At 42.2% G+C, this 23820-nt stretch overlaps 1 protein-coding gene across 2 annotated transcripts in view; it reads left to right on the forward strand.

Moving 5' to 3' along the window:
- Rapgef5 (Rap guanine nucleotide exchange factor 5) overlaps positions 1 to 23820 on the forward strand; it is a 230735-nt gene that overhangs the window by 190366 nt on the left and 16549 nt on the right. For both annotated transcript variants that reach the window (XM_036205803.1, XM_036205804.1), the window contains 8 exons: positions 917 to 947; positions 1848 to 1926; positions 4053 to 4202; positions 8045 to 8142; positions 10466 to 10588; positions 12707 to 12885; positions 20642 to 20732; positions 23519 to 23569. In XM_036205803.1, the coding sequence (XP_036061696.1) occupies positions 917 to 947; positions 1848 to 1926; positions 4053 to 4202; positions 8045 to 8142; positions 10466 to 10588; positions 12707 to 12885; positions 20642 to 20732; positions 23519 to 23569 (802 nt within the window). The remainder of the gene's footprint in view (positions 1 to 916; positions 948 to 1847; positions 1927 to 4052; positions 4203 to 8044; positions 8143 to 10465; positions 10589 to 12706; positions 12886 to 20641; positions 20733 to 23518; positions 23570 to 23820) is intronic.

Genomic DNA, 23820 nt, shown 5'->3' on the forward strand with positions numbered 1-23820 from the left:
CTTTCTGCAGGCAGAAAGCACAATGCATGTGTCCAATAGGTAGCATTTTTTTTTCCTTAGTTCATTTGAAACTTGGAGTGAGATGTCAAATATGTTATACATAGTAGATTAATGACTAATGTGTTTTATCCTTTTGTTTTGTTTTTGAGATAGGGTCTTACTCTGTGGCCCAGACTGGAACTTGCTATGTAGTCCAGGCAGACCACCATCTTGCCTTTGCTCAGCCTCCTGGGTGTAGGGATTATAGACATGTACAATGCTATACCAGCATTGTTTTGTCCTGTTTCATTTTTTTTTATTTTAATGACATTTACTTATTTATTTGGGTGTGTGGGTATGTTATGATGTTTTAGTTTGATTCCCTGTTACTGTAATAAAACACTGACAAAAAAAATTAGGAGGAGAGTCTTATTTGGCTTAAGATTGCAGTCCATCATCAAGGAAAATCAAGGCAGGAACTACAGTAGAGACCTGGAGGGACATTGCTGACTGGCTTGTTCCCCGTGGCTTGCTCAGTTTGCTTTCTCCTACAACTCAAGACTACTTCCCCCTGGTTGGCATCATTCACAGTTGAGTTGGGCCTGTCCACATCAAACATTAACAAAAACAAAAACAAAAATGCCCCATCAAAATGCCCGCATGCCAGGCTGGTGGAGGCAAATCCTCATTTGCAGTTCCCTGTTCCCAAGTGTCATATTGTCATGGAGGTCAGAAGACAGCTTTCAGAGTCAGACCTCTCATTTCACTGTGTAGATCTTGAGGATGGAACTCCAGTCATCAGACTGGCATTTAGCACCTTTTCCTGTTTACCATCTCACTGGCTCCATTTCGTCCTTTCTAAACAATGAAACTCTCTACAGTGTTCCTGAAAGTGAGTCTTCTGTATGAGTCTCATATCTCACCTTTTCCTTTGTAGCACTGTTGATGAATATTCCCCACAAAGGAAGGTAGGTAAATGCTTTTATATCTGCAGTGGAGATGGGAGGGGATCTGGCTTAGCTTGCCTTGCCTTGCCTGACTTGGCATTTTCTTGTAATTAAAGTGAATACTGCCTCAGATCTAACAGGGTGGCATAGGGAAATCCAGGAATGCAGCTGGCCCACTCTGTCCTGCCTTGCTGTGTTTCAGGCCTAATTGTATAGGACTTTTTGACAATGGGCATATTTTGTGATGCATTTTAAAGTCTCAGAACTTCCCTGCTATTGCCAAACTGATAAAATTTTTAATTTTAAACTGCTCATATCCCTCCCTCTAAATTGAAGTAAGAGTCTTAATTGGAGGATTTTTCCTTACTCCTAGAGTAAGGAAGTCTTTTGAAAAATTTCCCACTTTCAACATGACAGAAACAGTAGCAAGTGTGTTGTGTTTCTATTAAATTTGATTGGGGGAATTCAGGAGAGAGCATTGGTCAGTGTCTGACAGAAGGTGGGTAACCGTAGTAATCAGAAGCAGGAGTATGAAAAAGAACCTCGCAAGGTTCTTCTGTGCAAACTGGAAAAGGCAGGAGCTGGAGTTGCTTTAACTGCATCACAGAGCTTGTGCTGGGATGCAAAAAGTGTCTTCCTAAAGAATCATGTGTGTTTCTGGGGTGTCCTCTGCACCAAATAGATCGAGGGGCTTGTTGCCTGCTGCTGGCCTTGACCAACCTCTATGTGAAGGCTCAGAATCTCCGCATCCACATTTGTTAATTGAAGTAACTCCATCTTTATTTCTCTAAGATTGGATGGGTAGATTTTATATTTAAAAAAATTTTTTTTGGCTAGCTCTTTGGGAACATGTTGTAAACAGCTGTGACTTTCCAAAGGGCAAGGGGACATTCATTCATTGTTCTTTCTCCATTTTCACAGAATAAAGCCCTTTTCCACCAATTCAGTCTTAAGGAGAACTGGCTCCAGCATAGAGGAACTGTGGCCGAAACAGAAGAAAGTGAGTAGGTGTATACAAAAGGGCCACCATCCTCCTACAGGAACACATCTTGCCAGCAACTGTCATTTCTAGCCATTTTTCCTCTTTGACAAGAATGTTAATGTCAAATAGCTTGGCTTTCCTTTCTTGGTTTGAGTGTTAGTTTTGTTAGATAATGCAATGTTCTTTCAAAGACCAGGGATATTTCTAATTTGAGAAGCAAGAACAGGAATGTATGTACATAGCCCTCTCGCATTCTACAAAATACGCTGGAAACTCAGCTTTTGCTTCCCTAAACCTTCCTTCTGGCTCTGGCTACCCATTGCCCATGGTCTGTGATTGACAAGAAGGGCCACCAAAGCCAGTGTGCAGTGACTTAGCTGAGTTAGTCCCTGAGATTTAGAAGAGAAAAGCTGGAGAATGACGAGAGGATGGGTGTGGGGAAATTTATCCGAAGCTGGTCTGTCACACACCCAGAGTGTGCGCAGTCAGTGATAGAGGACTCAGGACATCCCTGCGGGTACAAGGGAAACGCCCTGATTAGCAACCTGAACGTGCTGGTGTGTTTTCTGTGAGAACATGTTGTAGCAGAGCCTATGGGGTGGTAGCGCTTCTCTGTTTGGGCAGAGGTTGAGTCAACAGCAGGCAGAGAGACAGGGAATTGAAATGCCCATGCTATTATGAAGCTTTCCACTTACCTTTCTCCATATGCAAAAAAATCAAAGTGTCAATTTTTACTATTTGAAATAAAATATCTTAATAAATGAATGAATGAATCTGTCCTGTGGCATTGTGCCCGGTGCCTCCAGCAGAGAGGCTTCTGTTGTGCTGTGTTAACTGTCATCTGCCCCAAATGAAAGAGCAAATGCAATTACCTTACCTCCTAAGTCGTTAATCGCTGACCTCCATGTCTATTTCTCTTATAATTTAATTGTGGAGTTCACTAAGCTGAGCTTCAAAGAGGCTCAGTATGGTAAGGCCCCCGGCCTCTTCTTGTTCTTCAGTTTATTAAACAAGAATAAACTCAACTTCCATGTAGTGGTTTATAGCCTGGATCTTTGCTCAAAATCTCCATTTTTCTTTTGAGAGAGTTGAAGGAAAGACTTCCCCCTCTTCTCTTTCTCAAGTTTGCTGACAATATATAGAACAAGAATTGGTTGAAAGCTATTGATTGGCGGCAAAGACCATGTGCCAGGTGTAGGGAGTGCGTGTGAGGCTCTGTGGCAGCAGCTCACACTCTGGCTTGCTGCCTTTGCATTTCTGGAAAACCATCCCTGAGATTAATTTTGTGATGCCATTTAAATAACATACAAAATTTCCCTAAAAGCTGTAACCCCTGCTTATTTTTGAGGAACTATAGAGCAGAATATCTGAGTGTATTGTTGTCCTGTTTAGTCTAAAGAAGCTAGCATTTGCATGCTAAAGGAAGCTGATATAAGAAGTAACGAGTCAGTGATATTCATCACTACTAAAACTTTCTCTACTGTGCAAATCATGAAGAAACTTTTTTCCAGCACCCATTCATCCTGACAGTGATAATACCCTACTACTCATTAGTAACACTGCCAACAGTAAAAGGAAGTTTTCAAAGGTAGAAAGATGACGTCCATTTAAAAACTCATTGGCACCAGGATATGGGTCAGGGCTGGAGGCTCATTCTTAAATGACTGAGAAAGCTGCACACAAAACCCAAGGCAAATGACAGACTTTCAGATGGACTTCTGAGAATTCTAATAGCCAGTGTGCAGTTCTTGATTGGGCCACTGAGACTGTCCTGAAATGGAGTATAAAATAAAAATTTATGCATTCGACATTTTAATATGCTGCATTAGGAGATCTTAACTCTCAAGAAAGGGGTTCAGAAGTATGATCTGTGGAGCATGGTTTCCAGCATCTTCTGGCCAGAAGGTCTGTCACCAGCCCATTGCTAATGTGACCCAGGGCTCCCTTGCAGTACGGGAAAACAGTCAACAGTTCCTGCCTGGTCACTGCAAGCGTATGCTGACAGGCTAGACCCTCACATACTCATGAAGTCCTAAATGCATCTGGCTCCACACACTTTTCACATCAGACAACAGCAAAATAGACACCTTGACTAGAAAAGTCTGTGACCTTGTGGTTACAAATTCTTCTTTCAACTCCTGCAGTTTTTTGCCATGTGTATATAACGGAGCACTCCTATGTCAGTGTAAAGGCGAAAGTTTCCAGTACAGCCCAGGAAATCCTGAAGGTGGTGGCTGAGAAGCTTCAGCGTGCTGAAGAGGATCTGGCTCTGGTGGCCATCATGCTCTCTGGAGGTAAATTATGTTCTGTCCTGCAATCTTAATCTTTCACTGGATCTCCACCAGGAGGAAGCTGACATTTTGTGGAGTAGGCATGCTGCCTCTCCTTTCTCAGCCTGCAGCTGGATAACCACAGTAACAATATGAAGTGCCCACCACAGGTGTTTCCATGACAACAGTGGGATACTGCTGGATACGGGAATTTCCCCCCTTGAATCGAGGAGGAAGACAGTGCCAGGGTTTTGAAATGTATTAAAGAGCTTTTTGCATTTTTATTATCATTAGATAAGCCTTCTATTTGCATATTTAAATTAACTTCAGAAATTGTTAAAAGATTTAATTACTGTACAGGGAGGGGGTGGCCTTGAACTAGTCTTCTTGCTGGCTGAGAATTTAATATTTAGACTCCATTGTAAGACATGAAACTGTACAATGAGCCACAGCTCACAGCTGTGCTCACCCCAGGTATGCATGGTGAGCCAGGCCTTGTCACAGCTCTGCTTTTGGGCCTTGTTTGTCCTCCGAGGGAGCTTTATTGTCTGACTTGAATAAAACCAGGCAGATTACAAGCTGACATTGTTGATGTGTGCAGCCTGGACAAACCCCCTTGTTTCACTGGAGCCTGTCCGATCATAATGTCACTGGCCTCCTTCTGGGCTTACCATCTTCATTTACTATCTCATTAACCCTGAGGAAAATCTGAAGAAGGTGACCAAGCGAGCATCAGCAGTTAAAAGTGGAAGTACCACATTAACTGATCAACCAGCCGGTGTTGGGGACGGGAAGCAGATACAAGACATTCCTGTTTACCCTCAGTAACTGCTCTATAGGAAAAGAGGGGCTCAGAATTTATGTGAGGTTAGAGCATTATGTAGCAGAGCATTGCTGCTGCTACCTTCTTACTCACAGACTGGCCCAATAGTCTGACAAGTCAATACATTACATATGCAAGGAGAAAAAGATAAAAGAAACAAAGCCATTCCCTGTGAGCCTAATAGAGTCCTTCCTTTCCTAGAACTCTCATTGTACAGCCTAACAAAATAACCATCCAGGGTTGAGGGTGAAGCACATTGGTAGAACACAGGTCTTACATGTATGAGGTTGAGTGCCCAGAAAAACCTCTAACCCCATATTGTCTATGAGAAATAAAAGCAAAATTTTGCAAAGTATGTGAACCCTATGAACTTTAATGAGGAAATGGTTTATGGGGTAGGGTTTATGGGACTTGCAGAGTCCCCAAGTTCAGTCTCTAGCTTACAACCATCTAAAATACCAGGTCTAGGGATTCTGACACCTTCTCTGGCCTCCTTGGGTATTGCATGCACCTGGTACATTAACGTGCATCCAGATAAACATTCATACACATAAAATAAGTAAAAATAAATGAAATCTTAAAATGGAGAAAAGAAATAGAGACAGTTTATTAAGAAAGGAAAATCACTCCCAATGATGAGAGGAATGGCTAGTGAGCTGGAAGAACACATGTCTTCAAAAGTTTTGAATTAATAATGTATTTCAGGTAGATATATTTAATATATCATATATTTTAAAAGATCAAAATATTAAATGATTATAAGCAATATTAAACTTCATCAGACCATAATTTGCCTCTCCAGATAGTACTACTGCAGAGAACAATCACTGGGCCCCCGTTTAGAGAGAAGGTACAAGAAAAGATCGGCAGTCAAGTGAACTCCACAATTAAGGCCCATGTCCCCTTAAGAGCACACTCAAGCCAGCCCAGAATCTGAAAACTAAAAAGGTGTCTTTTTTTTTTTTTACCACTGCATATTTACCAATGACTGGGAACTGTCACTTTCATACTCTGTTAGTTTCATCAGGGTGCACAGTGATATTCTGTTGTATGTGAGTCCTTTGTCATCACTAGAAATGACAGCTTACCCTGGATTGTCCACATGTTTGGCAATGTGCCATCATGTTCCTTTCATTGAGTGGGTTTGGTTGGTTGGCTGGTTAGTCAGTTTTCTAGACTGGTCAGCAGTGTGGTGGTCTATAAAAAAACTTCCTTGCCTGCATCTTACTGTCCTTTGAACAATAACGTTTGAATTGGGGTGAGGGGGGCAGAGCTTAATATAGGCATTGCTCTAGTTACAGATCGTCTTGCAAATAATGTCTTACAAATAATGACTTTACAAATAATGCCAGACATCCATGACCTGAGTTTTGTTTTACTTTCTTTTGAGAAAAGTTTAAGGAATTTGTTGATGTTTCATGTTTTTGTTTTTGTTTTTGTTTTCTAAAAAAGGGCACCAACTGTTCTCAAAGCTTCAACAGATTTCTAGATATTTTTGTCCAAGGTGGTATCCTAGCAGCTTGCCCATTTTTATTCAGAGGCTAAAATTTAGTCTTAATCTTTGATACTTTGTTATCCAACTTGAAAGGACTTCAGGGCCCAGCTGATTGGGACCATTTACCACTTGTGTTAACAGCCTACCCCTATAGTACTATTGATCATTACAATGCTGACCCACTGGGAATAAATTAGATGCTCATTTATGTGCTCTGTATTAACCAGAACTGTTCAAAACAAAATTTGGCATTTAAGCTGGTTAAGTTATCTAGAAGAAAGCATGTTGTTTCCCATGCACACCCGTAACTAAAGTGCCACCCTGGGAGAAGTGGATTGTGTGGCTACAGAATAAGTGCCACTGTTAGTTCCTCCTTGTGCACACATTTGGTGAGGAGGAGGACATTCACCTCGGAAAAGAGGGCTCAGCCTGCAGGAGAGGAAAACCTAGACACAAACTTTTTGCAATAAGGAGATAAAATAGCCAATTCAAGAGCATCCAGCCTCACGAGTAACCAGAAACGAACTGAGAATCAGCCTTTTGACTTGTACATAAAGCAGACCATCCAAAAACTATAACAGGTGTTGTTCAGAGGACAAGTTTTACATCTAATTTTAGGAAGATATATTGATTTACTTCTAAAATAGAGAATGGGTAAGCAATTCAGCAGTTGGTATCAAAGGCTTTATAAATATTCCCTTTCACCCAGTAATTTCGTACTGGGAAGTCTCTTTAAAAAGTCATATGTGGGCTGGAGAGATGGCTCAGAGGTTAAGAACACTGGCTGTTCTTCCAGAGGTCCTAAGTTCAATTCCCAGCACCCACATGGTGGCTCACAACCATCTGTAATGAGATCTGGTCCCTCTTCTGGACTGCGGAAATACATGCAAACAGAACATTGTATGCATATTAATAAATAAATAAATCTTTAAAAAAAAAGTCAAATGAAAGCAGAAGGGATTTATGTGCAAGGATATTGACTTCAGCAATATATGTTATGGCTGCTGTAGTAACAGAACTGTTTATCAAGATACTGTGATGTCCCAGGCCCTATGATAGAACTTAACATATATTAATTTATATGACCAAAAAAAAAAAAAGGAAAGCATTAAGTTTTCAGCAGTAGAGGAATGAATAATGGGCTGCTGTATAACCAATTAAACATGACATATAAACAATAAGCAGGTAAGTGCTTATAGTGAAATCAAGCTATAAAACCATATGTAGGACTAATTACTAGCGCGAATGTGTGAACAAGTGTGCACGCACTATAATAACTGCTGATATATGGACTCCTATGGTTATTTTGGAGAGAGGAGATTATGAGTGAATTTTGCTATCTACCTTAAACTATCCTGTTTAGCTCTAGAGGACTGAACTCTGAGTGCTAGATGGTGATGTTCCTACCACCCCTGGCATTGTGTTAAAATGTGCAAAAATGAACTCACTCAAAGTCCATTTAGATATTTTTAAATATTTTTCTTGGGCAGGTTTCACAGGCTTACTTGTGTTTCTAATTGCTCTTTTTTTTTTTCTTTTTTAATAAAGAAAAGCATGAAATTCAGCCAAATGACTTGGCCATTTCCAAATCCCTGGAGGCATCAGGTCGGATATTTGTCTACCGGAAAGATCTGGCAGACACTTTGGTAAGGACTTTTATGCTTACACTTGAAACTCAAGTGTCAGACTCAATAATATTTTGAAAAACATATATTAAGCTATTTCCTTTTCTAATCATGGGTAGGCTGACAAGTGACATGTCTTTTGCAAATCAGAGGCCTGACTTAATGAATTCTTTGCCTTCCCTAAGACCAGTCTTGATTTTTTTTCTGTTATAAAGGATTGAAAATAGTGAATCCTTGTCCCGTGGAATCTTGATTTAGTCTCTTCTTTCTTTGGGGGGAGCTATAATGACACAGGGCTGAGAAATATTTCCAGGTGGATATAGAGGGGAAAAGCCTGTCCTCTTGAATGTTCTGTTTCCTTAAAGAAAGGTGGATATTAAGCCTTCCCTACGTGAGATAAGTTGGTAACAATACCAGATGCCCTAAAGAGTAAGATTTTGAAAAAAAAATGTAAATAATTTTGCCCTTCAGGTTATTCTTGAGACCAGTTATGACTAAGGGGACAGCACTTTTTAGTTGACAATGAGTTTGATTTTATTCTTGACTATGAAAGAATAGTCTAAAATGTAGATATTGTAGGTTCTTTATAAGAAGAACCCACACTCTAGCTATCCACCATGCCCTTCTCTCTCAGCCACATAGCCACCTGGTATAATTCCCCCAGGACTTGCTTATACAGGGCCTCTCAGAGAGTCTAAGGTAGTTGTGGGTGGTGTCCCAGTGGAATAAATGGGTGCCATGAGCTATGTTCTAGAAGGACAGAGACTCCATCCAGTGTTTTCTACACCAGCCTCAGACACCACTGCACATGTCCTTGTGGGAAGCAGGTTTAGGAATTCCATCTCCACAGACAACAGCTGGGGAAGACTAACCCATGAGTTTGCTCACTGTACCCACTAACACTGTCACATAGATTAACAGGTCTTCCTCAAAATCCAACCTCACAGCCTGGAGGAGTGGAATAGAAAAATATAAAATGTTGCCTGGCCAGGGCAGTGGACAGCCTTGAATAACCAAATGGTGACCAAACTGTGCTTAGGGCCAGTTTGGGGAAAAATAAAAGGACTAAAGTCCAAGTTAACCTGTGACTCAGCCATCAGCCCCTAGCCTGCAGTTTTCTCTTTGAGTCCATTTCAGTGTCTCATCCCATCCGAGCAAACAGTGCCCTGAGAAACCCTGGCTGGCTTCCCCACCTCAGCAGCACAGAGTGTCTCAGACACAACACTGGATCCCACACCCTCTGTGGGGGTGGGGAGGAAGCTTGTGCTTGTCCCGCCCTCAAGGCTATCAACCCCTGGGGAAGGGAGTCTGTGAAGGTCTTCTGTAGTTAGTTTTGTTTGTTTTTCAACAGGAAACTTCCATAAACATTATAAGTTCTAAAATGGCATGTTACCCATGTCATTTATTTCTGTCATGTATCTACTCTTACTGGGAAATGACCCCAGGGACCTCATAGATGACAAGCAAGCATAAGTATAGCCAATTCCCATTCTTTTTTTAAAAAAATCACTAGCTCTTTGGCTCCAACCCCTTAAATGAGAAAATGTGTATTTTAATTTAAAAATCAGTTATTTTAAGGAAAATACTAAATTGTTATTTAATAACTTCAAAGTGATGATAGTTTTAAAGCTGTGTTAGCAATTTAATAGTCTCATTTCAGACTTTGAAAGAAGTACTGTCATCAACCTCAGAGTGATTAGCCACCATCTCCATGAGGGAAAAAACAACAACATTTGTTACCTAGAATATATTAGCTAGCCACATGGGCTCTAAACAAAATAGCCTTTATTTTTATTTCGTGTTAGATTTTTCACTTTCCAAGGGCATTGTAGTAAAATTTGTACGCACGTGTCTGAGATGAGACTACTAAAGCATGTTTCCTGTAAAAGCCATGTCTGTCTTTATTGAATTGCTCTATGACATTTCTTTTGTTTGTTTTTATACTAACCCTGCTGGCACATTAATTCATACCAGAAGCCAAAGTGATTCCAGGGCTTTCACTTTCATTATGCTGTCTGTCAGGGCTGTGTTTTATAATCAGATTTGTGGGTGTGTGGGTGTGTGTGAGCTTGTGGGGGAGGGGGAAGGGGAGGCTAACTGGGTAATGTATCATTGATCATGGTCTACTGTTCCAGGGCTGTTTCCTACATCGACTGTAACTCATTGACAGTGACCAGAGCAGGGAAAATATTAAGCACACTCAGAAAGGATTGCTTTTCTAGTCTGGGATTCTAGAACCTCCCTATGGGCAGCCAATTAACTGTGAAACATTGGGGAACTACTGAAGATCCTTTTGCCTCTGTCTGTCCATTTAGAATCCTTTTGCTTCTGTCTGTCCATTTAGAATCCTTTGGCAGAAAATGAGGAGTCACAGCAAAGGTCGATGAGGATTTTGGGAATGAACACTTGGGACCTTGCTCTGGAATTAATGAGCTTTGATTGGAGTCTGTTCAACTCAATCCATGAGGTAAGCAGGGGTGAAAGGGTGAAATTGATAATGTTGCTTTAACTTTTAACTGAATGGTTTGTTGTTGTTGTTTGTTTTGAGACATGTGTGGTGATATAGTTATGTATTGGTGAAATTATTAAGGCCACTCCACGTAGTTAAAAGGGAGGTTTATTTTGTGGGGTAACTTACAAATGAAGGGATAGGTTGTAGGGTCTGGTAAAGGTATGGCGCAGTCCGGCGGTGTTCTCTGGAGAACTCTGCTCGGTCTACCTTCTGCGACCAGCGTCCCAGAACCAAGAGAGACTTCTCCTCTCTATCCTGGGTCTTCGGCTTCCTCCCTCAGCCCCGCCTGGTGGGCATGACCATCACCGAAGCCTCAGTGGGGGTTGGAACTTCCAGGACAATGCTGCGATGGCTACCCACTACAGTTATGTGGTCTAAAAGCTCTCTAGAGGAGTTAAAATGTATTGAAAAATCTACCTCATTCTGGGGAAGTCAGACTATGTACCATGCTTTCTTTGTTTCTTGTTCAATCATGTGCTTGTTGTGAGGTAAGTGTGGACATGCTGGGTTTATATGCACAGACACCTGTAGGGAAGTGTACGATCTGTGGGGATGTGATTATATAGATTTATACTGATATATGATGCTGTGATGAGATTGAAGAGTAATTTTACCTTGGTGTTGAGACTTCACAGATACATCCATCCTTTTACTTAAGAATATTTCATAAATTTGCCAGGCAGTGGTGGTGTACACCTTTAATCCCAGCACTTGGGAGGCAGAGGTAGACAGATCTCTGTGAGTTCAAGGCCAGCCTGGTCCACAGAGCTAGTCCTAGGATTGCTAAGGCTACCAAAGAAATCTTGTCTTGAAAACCAAAACAAAAAATATTTCATATTTCATAAATTTTAGAATGTGCTATGAAACTTCAAATACTATCTTATAAATTTTACATTATTGTGTGTATGGACACCTCCCTTGGGTTACAGATTATAATGTTTATAAATTATATGCTAGGAGCAAAGTACTACTGACATCTTGGTGGTAGCAGGTCTCACAGGAATCAGGAGAAAAAATGCTGCAGGTCTGTACCCATGTGGTGCGTTCACCGTGCATGACCTTTCATTTTGCAGGGAAACTCATGGCTGATCTTTTTGGAGCCATAAAGCCTTCCATTCTACAATATCTGTTAAATTTGTTCATATTTTCTCATTAAAACATCTTAGCATTATAATCCAGTTTGCGCATGGTTTGAACTCACTCAGGCTGGATGACTTGTGTCTTTAGAAGTGTCAGTGAAATGGGATCTGCCTCTGCTTGCAGGACTCCTGAAGACACATGCACTCAGTGAAAAGCAAACCTCTCAGTTTCTTTCTCTGGATTACACTAAATAGTTCCTGGTCTTGCCTTGCATTGTGGACTTTTGCACTCTGCCCTTATTTCCACTTTATTTCTGTTTATGATCTTACAATGTCAGTCTTTAAAACACTGATTCTCAGAGCATCTGCTAAGGCCAGAATCGACAGCAACACCAGAGGACTTATTAGAATTACAGGTTTCCAGAATCCACGCACAGGTGTGGTGGTGCCCATCTATCAGTCCTCTTTACTTGGAAGGCTAAGGCCAGAGGATCAGCAGGCCACAGGTTCAAGATCAACCTGGGCAATGTGGTGAGACCCAGTATCAAAGAATGTTTTAGCCCCTCATAGAGTACTAATCAGAAATGGGGGAAGAAGTCTAATAATCTGACCCTTACCAATGCTCAGGATGCTTCAGAGGACCAACCTAATAATCCATTATCTGTTGGCTCTGATGTGTGCCAGCAAATACAAGTGCCATATTTAGTGGCTCCTTTTAAAAGTCCTGTGATTTAAACTTTAGAATGTTCCAGGATGTCTTCCTCACATTCTGAAAAAAAGAAAAAATGGTGTGTGTCAGGATTCTAGGTAAACATTAGTGAACAAAGTATGGCTGAAAACGAAAGATAACCTAACTTGAATATACTACATAGTTATCTGCTGGATTTTCTGTCAACGCATGAAGGATATGGGTATGGCCTCTTGAAACTGCTCATAAACTAATAGAATTTTGTATCTGCTTGGCTTGATCTAAAAATAGATGTGTTTCTTTCAGCAAGAGCTGATCTACTTCACGTTCAGCAGACAGGGAAGTGGGGAGCACACAGTCAACCTCAGCCTTCTGCTCCAGAGATGCAACGAGGTCCAGCTCTGGGTGGCCACGGAGATTCTGCTCTGCAGCCAGCTGGGCAAGCGTGTGCAGCTGGTGAAAAAGTTCATCAAGATTGCTGCTCAGTAGGTTTCTGGTGGTGGAAGTAGTGTTATTTCTTTTATTACCTTGAGAAGGTATTGGTGGCGGTTTTGGGTTTTTGTTTTGTTTTGTTTTTTTCTTTATAGTGATAAAAAGGGTTGGAATATAAAAATATAATAGAGTTAAGTGGCCAAATGATTGAAAAGGTCTGTTTTTGAATATTTATGTCTTTGCATTTGAAGTTTTCATATCTTAAAGTAAATGTCAAAATACCAGACTCAAGCACTGAGCTGTGTGCTTAGTTATAACCAGGCAGTGAGCACTTGTACAATGTGGCTGGTGGTACTGCCAGTGGGCGAGGAAAATGAAAGATGCTGTGTGTGTGGTGGGTGTCATGGATATTCAGGGTCATGCTAGGATCTCTGTGATTTCAAGGCTAGCCTGGTGTGCATAGTGAGACCATATCTCAAAAATATATAAAAATAAATCAAATAAGACACTTATCAATTAAAAAGAAAAAAGTACCTGGTGCCAGCCTCTGGCCTCTACATAACAGAGAACAAGTGCACACACACACACACACACTCAATGAACATGTACATATATACATATATACATTATAAATAAATTTAGAGTATTTTTTGTGCATATGTCAGTTTGGGAGACGTTGAGGGTAGAGTAATTGCTATTTGTCCCTCTGTTGTTTGAGACATTTAGGATGTGGGTATGGACTCTGAAATCCCCCACTGGTCAAAGAAATCTGTTCCCCTGTTATGTGAGACATTAAGATTCATCCTGACATAGGTGGAAGTGTTTTTCTGATTTGGCCTACACAGCCAGAGACAGAAGCAGCAGACTTTGCCAGGTCTTTCTTATTTGCCATGCATCCTTGTCCTGTAATGAGGCTAGCATGTAACTTTAGTAGAATGGTGCTTCATCCAGGGCAGCTTGTGCTCCACCCAAGGGAACTACTTGAGTCTGGGGGTTTCCTGCCATGCAAGTATATTGTAAGTTTAACCCATTTTGCTTAATAATTCAATTTTTTATAAATAATTTTAAAATATACCTGCTTTTGAATATTATTTTCCATTAGACAAACTTAGTTTACCTCAAACTTGTTTTGACTTATTTCAGGCTTAACTTTGACAACATATACAGAAGGCTATATATAATGAGAGCTATAAATTGGTCTCTCCCTCCAAGCTTGTCTCTGTAAATAAATTACCTTTATATAACAGTTTACAGTGCTACTAACTCTCATAAGATTAGAATTTTATATGAGCCTTAAAAAAATATAATTCTTAAATTGAAGACCCTTTAGTGTCAATCTTTAAACGATAAATACAGTCCACAGAGAAAATGAGAACTTCATTTTCCTGATCCTTTTATAATGTACTTTTACACAATGCCAATTTTTTGTCTTTTGGTTATTTTTATGACTTGGTTTCAAAACAAACCACCTTGGAAGCCTGGTGTTGCCTCCTTGGTCTAATAAAAGGGAGCTGGGATGATTGGCTGAGGGCTCTGTGGTCCTGGTTGTTTCATGGGTGCTGCTTTAGTGTACATAGACAATATGGTCGCCTTCACAATGGCAGTGAAGTCACATGATCTGCTCTTCCTTTAATCTTAGTGAAGATAGTGGCTGAGTCACGTGGCTGCCAAGATGATGGCAAGTCACATGGTTGTTATTCGCTCCAAGGCAAGCCCATCAGGTACACACCCTTTTCCCAAATAAGTGTGGTAGGTATTGTGTTCCCTGAAATATTGTGTGTTCCCCGAAATAAACATATCTGGGGTCAGAGAACAGACAGCCACTAGAACAAAGCCAAAAATGGTGGCTAGAAAATGGGAAGAGTAAGCCATAGCAGAAGTTGGGCGGTGGTGGTACACACCTTTAATCCCAGCACTTGGGAGGCAGAGCTAGCCAGATCTCTGAGTTCAAGGCTACTTTAGAAACAGCTAAGCATGGTGACCCACGCCTTTAATCCCAGGGAGTGGGGGCAGAAAGAAAAAGGTATATAAGGCGTGAGGACCAGGAACTAAAGAGAAAAAAGCATATAGTTAGTTTAAGCTTTGGAGCAACACAGTTCAGCTGAGATTCATGTGGAGGAGGACTCAGAAGCTTCCAGCCTGAGGAAACAGGATCACCTGAGGAACTAGCAAGGTGAGATAGCTGTGGCTTGTTCTGCTTCTCTGATCTTCCAGCAATCACCCCAATAACTGGCCTCGGGTTTGGTTTCATTAATAAGACCTTTTAAGTTTCCTGTTACATCTAAGAGTTGATTCAAGTTACATACATGGTATGCTATAGCAAATTAATTTTATCTATAAATAGACTTTTTAAATCACACTCAATGAACTTATAAATTCTAAAACACAGTAAGTTAAAGTTTCAACAAAAGCATTAAACAAAATCAGAAAAAAAGTGGAGGATAATTCAGAGAGTTAAACACTTTGCCATTTGTAACCACTATAGAAATAGTTTATTTGTTCTCAAGCAGAGTGTCTTTTCCTGGCTGTTCTCCCACACACACACACACACCTTTTTTCCCCCCGAGACAGGGTCTCTCTTTGTAGCCCTGGCTGTCCTGGAACTCACTCTGTAGACCAGGCTGGCCTCAAATTCAGAGATCCTCTTTCCTCTGCCCACAACGGCTCAGCTTGTTCTCCCTGTCAGAAAGTCAGGTGGCCTGCCCAACCCAGAACAGAGACTTTGGAGAAACTTTAAACAGACATGCTTGGGTCTCAGTACAATAGAACAACATAAACAATCTTTCCATACCCCAAAGACGTTTAAATGTAAGTCTGAACCTAGTAATTTACATATCCATAACCAGTTTGTATGTGTATGCAGACGAGAGCAGACAACCTGAAATGCTTTTACATCTTAGCTACTAAAGATAAAAGCAGATTTTCTAGGTTTGGGAAGGCATAAACACAAGTAAGACAAGCATAAGGCAAAAAAGCTCTGTGCTGTCTTGGTTAGGAACAGATACAAGTCTGGAGGCCCAGCAGAAGTGGTGGCCAGCAGGCATTCTGGCTCTGGTATGGCTGTAAGTCAGAGCCTTGAGAAAGATTAAAGTGAACTGTGAATTTTATGGGAGAGGGGGCCTCGGACCACGCTGCCATTCCTTTTGTCTTACTGAATGAGGTATTGGAAATAGAAAGCTCCAAATCTGGGCCAGCAGTAGCTACTTGTTCAATGTATATTGAGGCCAGATTTTCTTGGAAAGGCAAAGGAGAGTCACTGGGTTCCTAAGTTGGAGATTCTTAAGTTAGCCCTTAGACAAGCCAAAGGAGTGTTTTTTGGTACAGAAAATATGGAACGCATGACTGGGCCGAGAACCAGGGTACAGTCAGGGACCAATGTCCAGTGGAGTAGAGCATCCCCTACATCTGGAAATGACCAAATGCCCCTGGAACATAAGGGATGTCCCCAACATATACAATCCCAGGGTTAAGGAGCCATGGGACCAATGGGAAGTTGTCAGAACAAGTGGTCTCCCAGCCAGGAGAAAGCTCCTGTGCCTCCCACCAAATAGGCCTTAAGAAGGTTTCAGTCAGCTGAGCTCCACTGGTCCTCAAAACCTAACTAGGGCACCTCAGAGTTAGGTCCATGGTTAGCTAGTCCCAGTGTTTTTCTGGTTACATGCATGGTCTGGGCAAATGCAGCATGGCTGCTCACCTAGGTCAGAGTGTCAGGGGGAGACAGTAAGGTGAGAGAGGAAGAGCAGGGACACATGGAAGGAAAAGGCTGCCTGAGAGAAACTGGTGGCCCTGCTAAGGCTTGAGCTGCTGGTAGGCTGGTCGATCCCCATCCTAGGTCTTCAGCACCATTGTTAGATTATTTTTCAAAGACAGAAAGGAAAAGAAAAGAAAGGAAGGGAGAGAGAGTGAGAGAGAGAGAAAGGAAGGAAGGAAGGAAGGAAGGAAGGAGAGGGGAAGGGAAGAAGGGAAGGGAGGAAGGAAGGAAGGAAAAGATGGGGGAAGGAGGGAGGGGCAGAAAGAAGAGGAAGAAAGGAAGGCAGGCTCTCTCCATCTGACCTTAGCTGGGACCATGTTTATTCATGGTGAGGGGGCATCTTGTCACCCATGTATGTGGATGGCCAAAGTGCCTACAGGGGAAGATGGGATGCAATTACTTACAGGGATGGAAATGGGCAGGAATGACTTCTGTAGTCCTCAAGGGAGGCTGGGAAGTTTAGTCCTTCAGCAGGAAACTGTCATTAATACTGAGTTGTTTAGGGCATCAGGACAAGGAAAATAACCTCTACAGTTCAGTGAAGAAGCAGCTATGTGGGATTAATTGCATGGTACCTGATCTGGCTAGGCCTACAGCTCTGGAACCCATGGGGGGGGGGGGGAATGTACATGTCAGCCCGGCTTGTTCAGAAAGTGCAGAGTGATTGCTCACTGTGTGTGTGGATCTGGGTAAGACCTTGTGGGAAATCAAGCTTCGGGCTACAGGGTGCTTCTGTAGCTCCATGTGCCGCCCTGTAGAGCAGAACAAGGAAGGGCCTGGTATGGATCTGAGTCTGTCCTGGCTTGGAGGAAGGGGAGGCTGAATCTCAGGAGTGTGGGAATGGAGAGAGGAAACATTGTTGAAGAGCATTTGCTACTCTCAGTGTCCTGGGTAAGAGGAATACTCTTCCCATGGAGAGGACCCTGGAGATGGGCTTCAGCAGGACAGGCAGCTGTGTGTGATGAGCACAGTGTGGAGTTGAGAAGGAAGTTGTAGGAGACTGGCCGGCAAAGGCAGGTATGACTGAGAAGGCAGAAGGGACCCTTGGATAGTCTGTGACCAAGAGACTGAAAGGCTCGGAGTAGTTTTAGGAAAGCTCACCTGGAACTGGCCAAGAGACTCCAGAAGCAAGAGACTGCGGAAGCTACTGTCCGAGGTCTGCTGTGACTAGGTGGAGGAGCAGGTGAATGGGTCTGTAACCTGGGCTAACACTTTCATGCTGAGTGGGTTCTTTTGTTAGTAGTTTTTTGTTGTTGGTTTGCTTGTCTGTTAACTCAGCCAGTGTGTTCTAAAACGGGCTTTGAGATTCCTGAAGGTGGATTTTATGGTTGAAAGGTTTCTTAGAACATGAGTCGGATGGAGAAATAGGACACCCAGATTCCGAGGAATAAAGTGGCTCCACCCATCTCCTTCCCCAGTGTAAGACTGGGTCTAACCTTGGGAATGAAATATGTTTGTGTCTTCTCCTTCTAGTTCCCTGCTCTTGAATTATTTATGATACTGATCTCTGTCCTAGCCCAGGGAACAGAATGCCAACTGAAACATAAAGTCAAGTTCCCTATAATCACACTGTAGGAAGAACCAAGGGAAAACAGCAATTTCCACAATCATGAAGTGTTTTCCCTGCCTACGGCATCCGATTTGCATATTCGTGTTTCCCTCCTTCTCACCACTCCCTCCCCCACCTCTGTGGATTGAGTGTATTTTCTTTCCTCACACAGACAAAGGAATGGTTGCTGGACTGGAATGCTTAGTGTCAGACAGCCTGCTCTTATCTCAGAATGAACAGCCCATGGTAACAAGATTCCAGGCCGATTGGCATCTAATTTCTGCTCAGAATCAATTTGTCTCATTCAGAAATTGTGTCTATATTAATTTGATTTCTTTTTTAAAAAAACAAATTCAGGGGTGTGTGTGTGTGTGTGTGTGTGTGTGTGTGTGTGTGTGTGTGTATGAGTGTGTGTATGAGTGTGTGTGTGTGTGTGTGTATGAGTGTGTGTATGAGTGTGTGTGTGTGTGTGTGTGTATGAGTGTGTGTATGAGTGTGTGTGTGTGTGTGTGTGTGTGTGTGAATTTTATGAATAAAATGAAGCTAGCTCTGTGGACCAGAAGAAATGGTGTGTGAGTGAGAAGGTAACAGATAAAAGACGGAAATCATCTAAAAACGTATATAGATAAATGATGCTGAGTGAAAAGGCTTCATCATGAAAAATAATAACCATTTACATAAAAGTTCTTGTTTTCAGTTCCAGCACTTGCTCTGTGCTTGGCTTGCTGTGCATTAAGCAACTGGATATACACAGTATATATGTGCTCCAGCCTTAATGAGCTTCCTCTCTGATAGTGGCAGTAACTTGTAGGGCCTCCCTTGTGTGGGAAGACTCAGGGATGGGAGGAATCTTCTGGAAGTGGATTGGGACCTTCTCACTGACAGGAACTCCAGCAGAGGAGCTGGCATTTCAAAATATTTCAAGAGATGGAGCTAACTCAAGTTTTTCTGGCTGTTGTGAACTGTCTATAGTGTAGAATAAGGGAAGTGACTGGCAGAAGGGAGATGGAGTCAGTACTAAGCCTTAGACAGCAAAGAATCTCAAAATAGTCATGGGCAAGAGGCCCCTTCCTTCAGTGCGTCCGTGCAATATGCCACACAAGGCCCATTGGGGTTGTGAAAGTTGGCAAGAGACCAGAGGAAGAATCAGTAAGACTGGGCTCCAAGGGCCTCATACCTAAGTATAGGAACTGAGGGCTGTATTAGAACTGGACAGACTTGGAGACCAGCCATAGCAGAGGAGGCTTGGTAGTGATGTGCCTGCTGGACATAGTCTCCACATACCTTGTGCTGTATGTGTGGGGACAACAGTATCTCTCCAGCTCCTCTCTTCACAGGGAGAGAACTATCTCCCCAACTTGGAGTCTAGGTACAGTTGGACTGGAGCAGTGTCTGGTTTACAAGACTGACAGGACCTGCCAGAACACACAGCCCATTCTTATTCACTCTAGTGCCACTAAAATGTCACAGCTTTGGGCAACAACATATATCAGAACCTGTAGCTGGCAGACATGGTAATACAGCTTCCCAGCACTGTGAAGCTGAGGCCAGTCTGAGCTATATAGTAAGTTCCGGTGCAGGCTGTGTTACATAATGAGGCTCTGTCTCAAAACAAACAAAACTAAACAAATAAACAAGAAGTAAAAACACTTTTCACGTTTATAGCTTTTGTACCATCATGTCATAGCTGGAAGCCCAGTGAAAAAAATGACAGATGAAGAGTTTTATAACAAAGATTCCCATTGGGGTATTCTGTGAAACTGGGAAGAATTGAAACTAGCAGAGTCTACACTAGGAAAATTAAGTTTAAAAATTATGAAATGTTCCTTTTTTTTAAGAGGCAGCCTGTATTTCTAGGCTGACCTTGAACTCTCACTGTAGCAGAAGGTAATCTTCTTGGACTTCTGAATCCACTATTCACCCCCAGTGCAGGGTTTACAAAAGTGCTCCATTTTATTTTCTTTTATAAATGAGAAATGTGGAGCACTATCCCATAATATATACCATATACTCAGATAAATAGATGATAGATGATTTATAGATAGAGAGATAGATAGATAGATAGATAGATAGATAGATAGATAGATAGGCAGACAGACAGGCAGGCGGAATGAAAGAACTTAGACCCGTGAGGTGAGAGGGACGCATCAGCCAGATACACAAAAAGCGCAGAGACTCAGGGAAGCTGAGGAGATCTGCGGGAGCGATCCGTGGTAGATGCAGAGAAGCGGGCATTTCAAAATACGATCACAGAAATTATAAATGAACACAAATGAAAGTTAGAGGGGCAGGGATCTTCTGCAGTGTCAGGAAGGATTTCCTTGGGGGCAGAGAGGAGCCCAGGAACCGTAAGTTCTTTCTTTTGCGTTAGAAACAGTTGAGGTAATCATACCTCTCCGCGGACAGTGATGGATATGTGGCTGAAGCTGTGTCTTAGGGGTCTGGGCTTTATCAGCGACTGCCTACTGTTTGAAATGTTTTCTCAGCCCCCACTGTCCTTTATTCACAGCTGCAAAGCTCAGCAGAACCTGAACTCTTTCTTTGCTATTGTGATGGGTCTCAACACTGCCTCTGTCAGCCGGCTGTCCCAGACCTGGGAGGTAAGCCTGGGGCTTTCCACTGGGAGTTGGGGTGTGAGTGTGGGGCAAAATGAAACACTCCAGGGGGAACTTGTACTAGAAATAAGTATATTTAAGTGGTTTAAATGAGACAAATTCTGCTTGACTAAAAGTATTTTTAGTAGGACCGTGCCAGGGTGATAGGACCCACTTTTATTAAATGGTCTTTTAAATGATCTTTAACATGGTTCTCTAAAATATCTGAAAAGGATTTTTGAAAAATTAAATGCTTTAAATTTCTCTTTGCCCTCCTCTGCATTCCCTGAAGACAGCTCTAGCTCCATGCTGGCTAGCCATCCTCCAGTCTGGCCTGTGGAGCGAGGTGTTCAGAGTTGAATGGAGTGCTGGCCTGAGTGAGGGGGTACACACACACACATGAAGTTAGGGTCCAGTGCCCCCCCCCACTTGCAGGCATTGGCCATGTTCGCATTGGCATGCATAGTTTTTCAAAATTGCCAAAGTAGTTTTGCATTCTAATTTTCTTAAAGAGGACTTTCTATATGTAGAGAAAGCTTAAGGCTTCTGTAGATGGGGAAGACTGCTTGGGTTATAAGCTGCAGAAGGCCAGTCTAGTTGACCCATAGCTCTGGATGGTGTGTGAGAAGAACCAAACCAGGAGAACCAGAGCCGAGCCAGAAGCATCAGGCTATCTCTCCCTGGGCCCCATCCCTGCTCTGCACCCTGCTGACTGGCTCCCTCACTCTGTGTCCCAATGTTCCCGTCATCCTCTCTCTAACACTCCTGTCGGCCTCCTTTGAGCAGTAACCTGTGTGGTCCACTGTGGTCTCCGTGGCCTGTCCTTGTCCGGCCACTGACTGTGTCTGTCTCCCTGTGGATTTGCTCCTTTTGAGTCAGGAGCTGTGCCCAGTGGAAAGCGCTGTGCTGACCCAGGGCATGGGGTAGTGCTCTCCTTCAAGGGGATCCAACAAAAAAAAAAAAAAAAAGAAAGAAAGAAAGACATGAAAGGGCTGCCCTCTCTGGTTAAACAAACAAGGACATTCAAGATTAAAGGAGATGGGAGACCATGGCCATGCTGATTAGAGCAACAGGAAGACAAATGTATAGCAAGGATCTTCACAGAATGGAATTTGAATTAAACCTCAAAAGAAACTTTGATTTGCAGAAGTAATTGAATTACATTTAAAAAGCTGAATCAGCATATTGACTACGTACTGTGGTCCACACACTGGAGTCCACACACTGCCTCAGTGCCACACAGAAGATGAATGCCAGAGAATGTTGTGTGATAAAGGACCTTTTAAACTAGGTCTCACTGGCCCAAGGAGAAGTGAGTGGAGACACTCTTTCTGCAGTCAGAGCAGCTGAGAAGGCAAATAAGAAGCCTGGGCAGCAGAGCTTTGGAGGTTGAGGAAGAAGTTGCTGGTAGATAAGGCTGGGCATCCCAGCAGAGGTGACCAGAGGTCTCAGAGTCAAAGGAAAGTGATCGTGTTATCAGATAAAGAAAAGAAGTAGGTTTGAGAAGATAAGCAGAGGTCAGCAGATTCTTAAGCTGGACTGATGATATGGTCCCTATTGCAGAGACTTAAGCCGCCATTGTGCTGCAACAGCTGTAGGTCATGAATGAATGATGGCCATGTGAATGTTCTAGTAGAAGGTTATTTACAAAATCATCTCTGGGCCAGATTTGTCTCTTGGCTGACCTCTGTCTAAACCAGTTTGGTTTTAAGCACATTGAGTTTGAGGTACCACTGGGACATTTATTAGGATGGCCAACAGACTAAGATATGGCTCAAAGGAAAGACTGGAAATCATTAGGAAAGTCTGCATTTTATATTTTATCTATTGGGGAGCAACCATTCCAGGTAGATTAAACTACTTACTACAAAGAACTGCATTAAGAGTCAAAATTATCACATTGAAAAATTAAGTCATTTTAAAGCTTAGTTGTTGTAAACCTGTCATCATTGTTTTGACTCAGTTTGAAAACGCAGCCTCTCTGGAATATCCTGAACTTCGTTGTTAATGTTAATAGCCAGAATCTGTTAAGCAACAACTATGGACAATTGTCCATTTATTTCATGGGTTGTTGCTGAAGGCTGAGACCAGAGAGGGTGCAGATTCACACTAAACACCCAGCTGGAAAGGGGCATGGGCAGGGGCAGAATTCACACAGAGCCTTGGTTAGGTCAGCTTTCTACTACAGGCCACCAAGGCAGTGTGAAAGGCTCTGTATTTTCTCCTACCCTTGTTAAAAGCAGTTTTTACCTGGGAGGATGGCACCGGCACACATTCTGTCATTTTATAACTTCCTATTCCTCTTCAGATTCAGTGAGTCCATTCTCTAAAGTGCAAGCTGAATCACCTAAGGTTTTCACCATCTTGTTATCTGGTCTCTGTTGTGCATGCCCTGTTGCCATTTATATAGAAAACTTCCCGCCAACATTGTTATTTCCCACTCGGTCAGGCTATTAGAAGGATGAGCACATTCATCAGAGATGTAACAAAGGACTGAAACCTGTGTGCATTAAATAACCCCAGTGTGTAGAATGTCTAGCCAGCTGGATTCCTTTATCATGTGTCTGCCAAGATATTTTTAGCAACATGACTAACGGTGGTACTATTGAGGGGATGATGAAAAATTGCATAAGGAGACGAAATCAAGGTAGAGCCCCATGACAGGTATTTATGCTCAGAAATGTGTCGTGAGTAAGCAGAACTCAATGCAAATGTCCTATCGTGCCACTTCTCAGAACAGCTGCCTTCTATGACCTTTGTGGTTGCTGACTGTGGTTTTGTTTTGTTTTAAGAAAATTCCTGGGAAGTTTAAGAAACTTTTCTCTGAACTTGAAAGCTTAACGGTAAGTAAAGGGGCTTATTCTTCAAACTAATATTAGTGCTATTTCCTTTTAACAGTAAGTAAAGGGACTTATTCTTCAAACTAATATTAGTGCTATTTCCTTTTAACAGTAAGTAAAGGGACTTATTCTTCAAACTAATATTAGTGCTATTTCCTTCTGGGTTAAGGGTTCCACTTACTGTTCTTCACGATGTCAATGCCTAAACTGACTGCTTGAATCTAAAAATTACAGTTTTGAGCTGGGCATGGTGA

The sequence above is a fragment of the Onychomys torridus genome, chromosome 14 (genome assembly GCF_903995425.1).
Source record: "Onychomys torridus chromosome 14, mOncTor1.1, whole genome shotgun sequence".
NCBI lineage: Eukaryota > Metazoa > Chordata > Mammalia > Rodentia > Cricetidae > Onychomys > Onychomys torridus.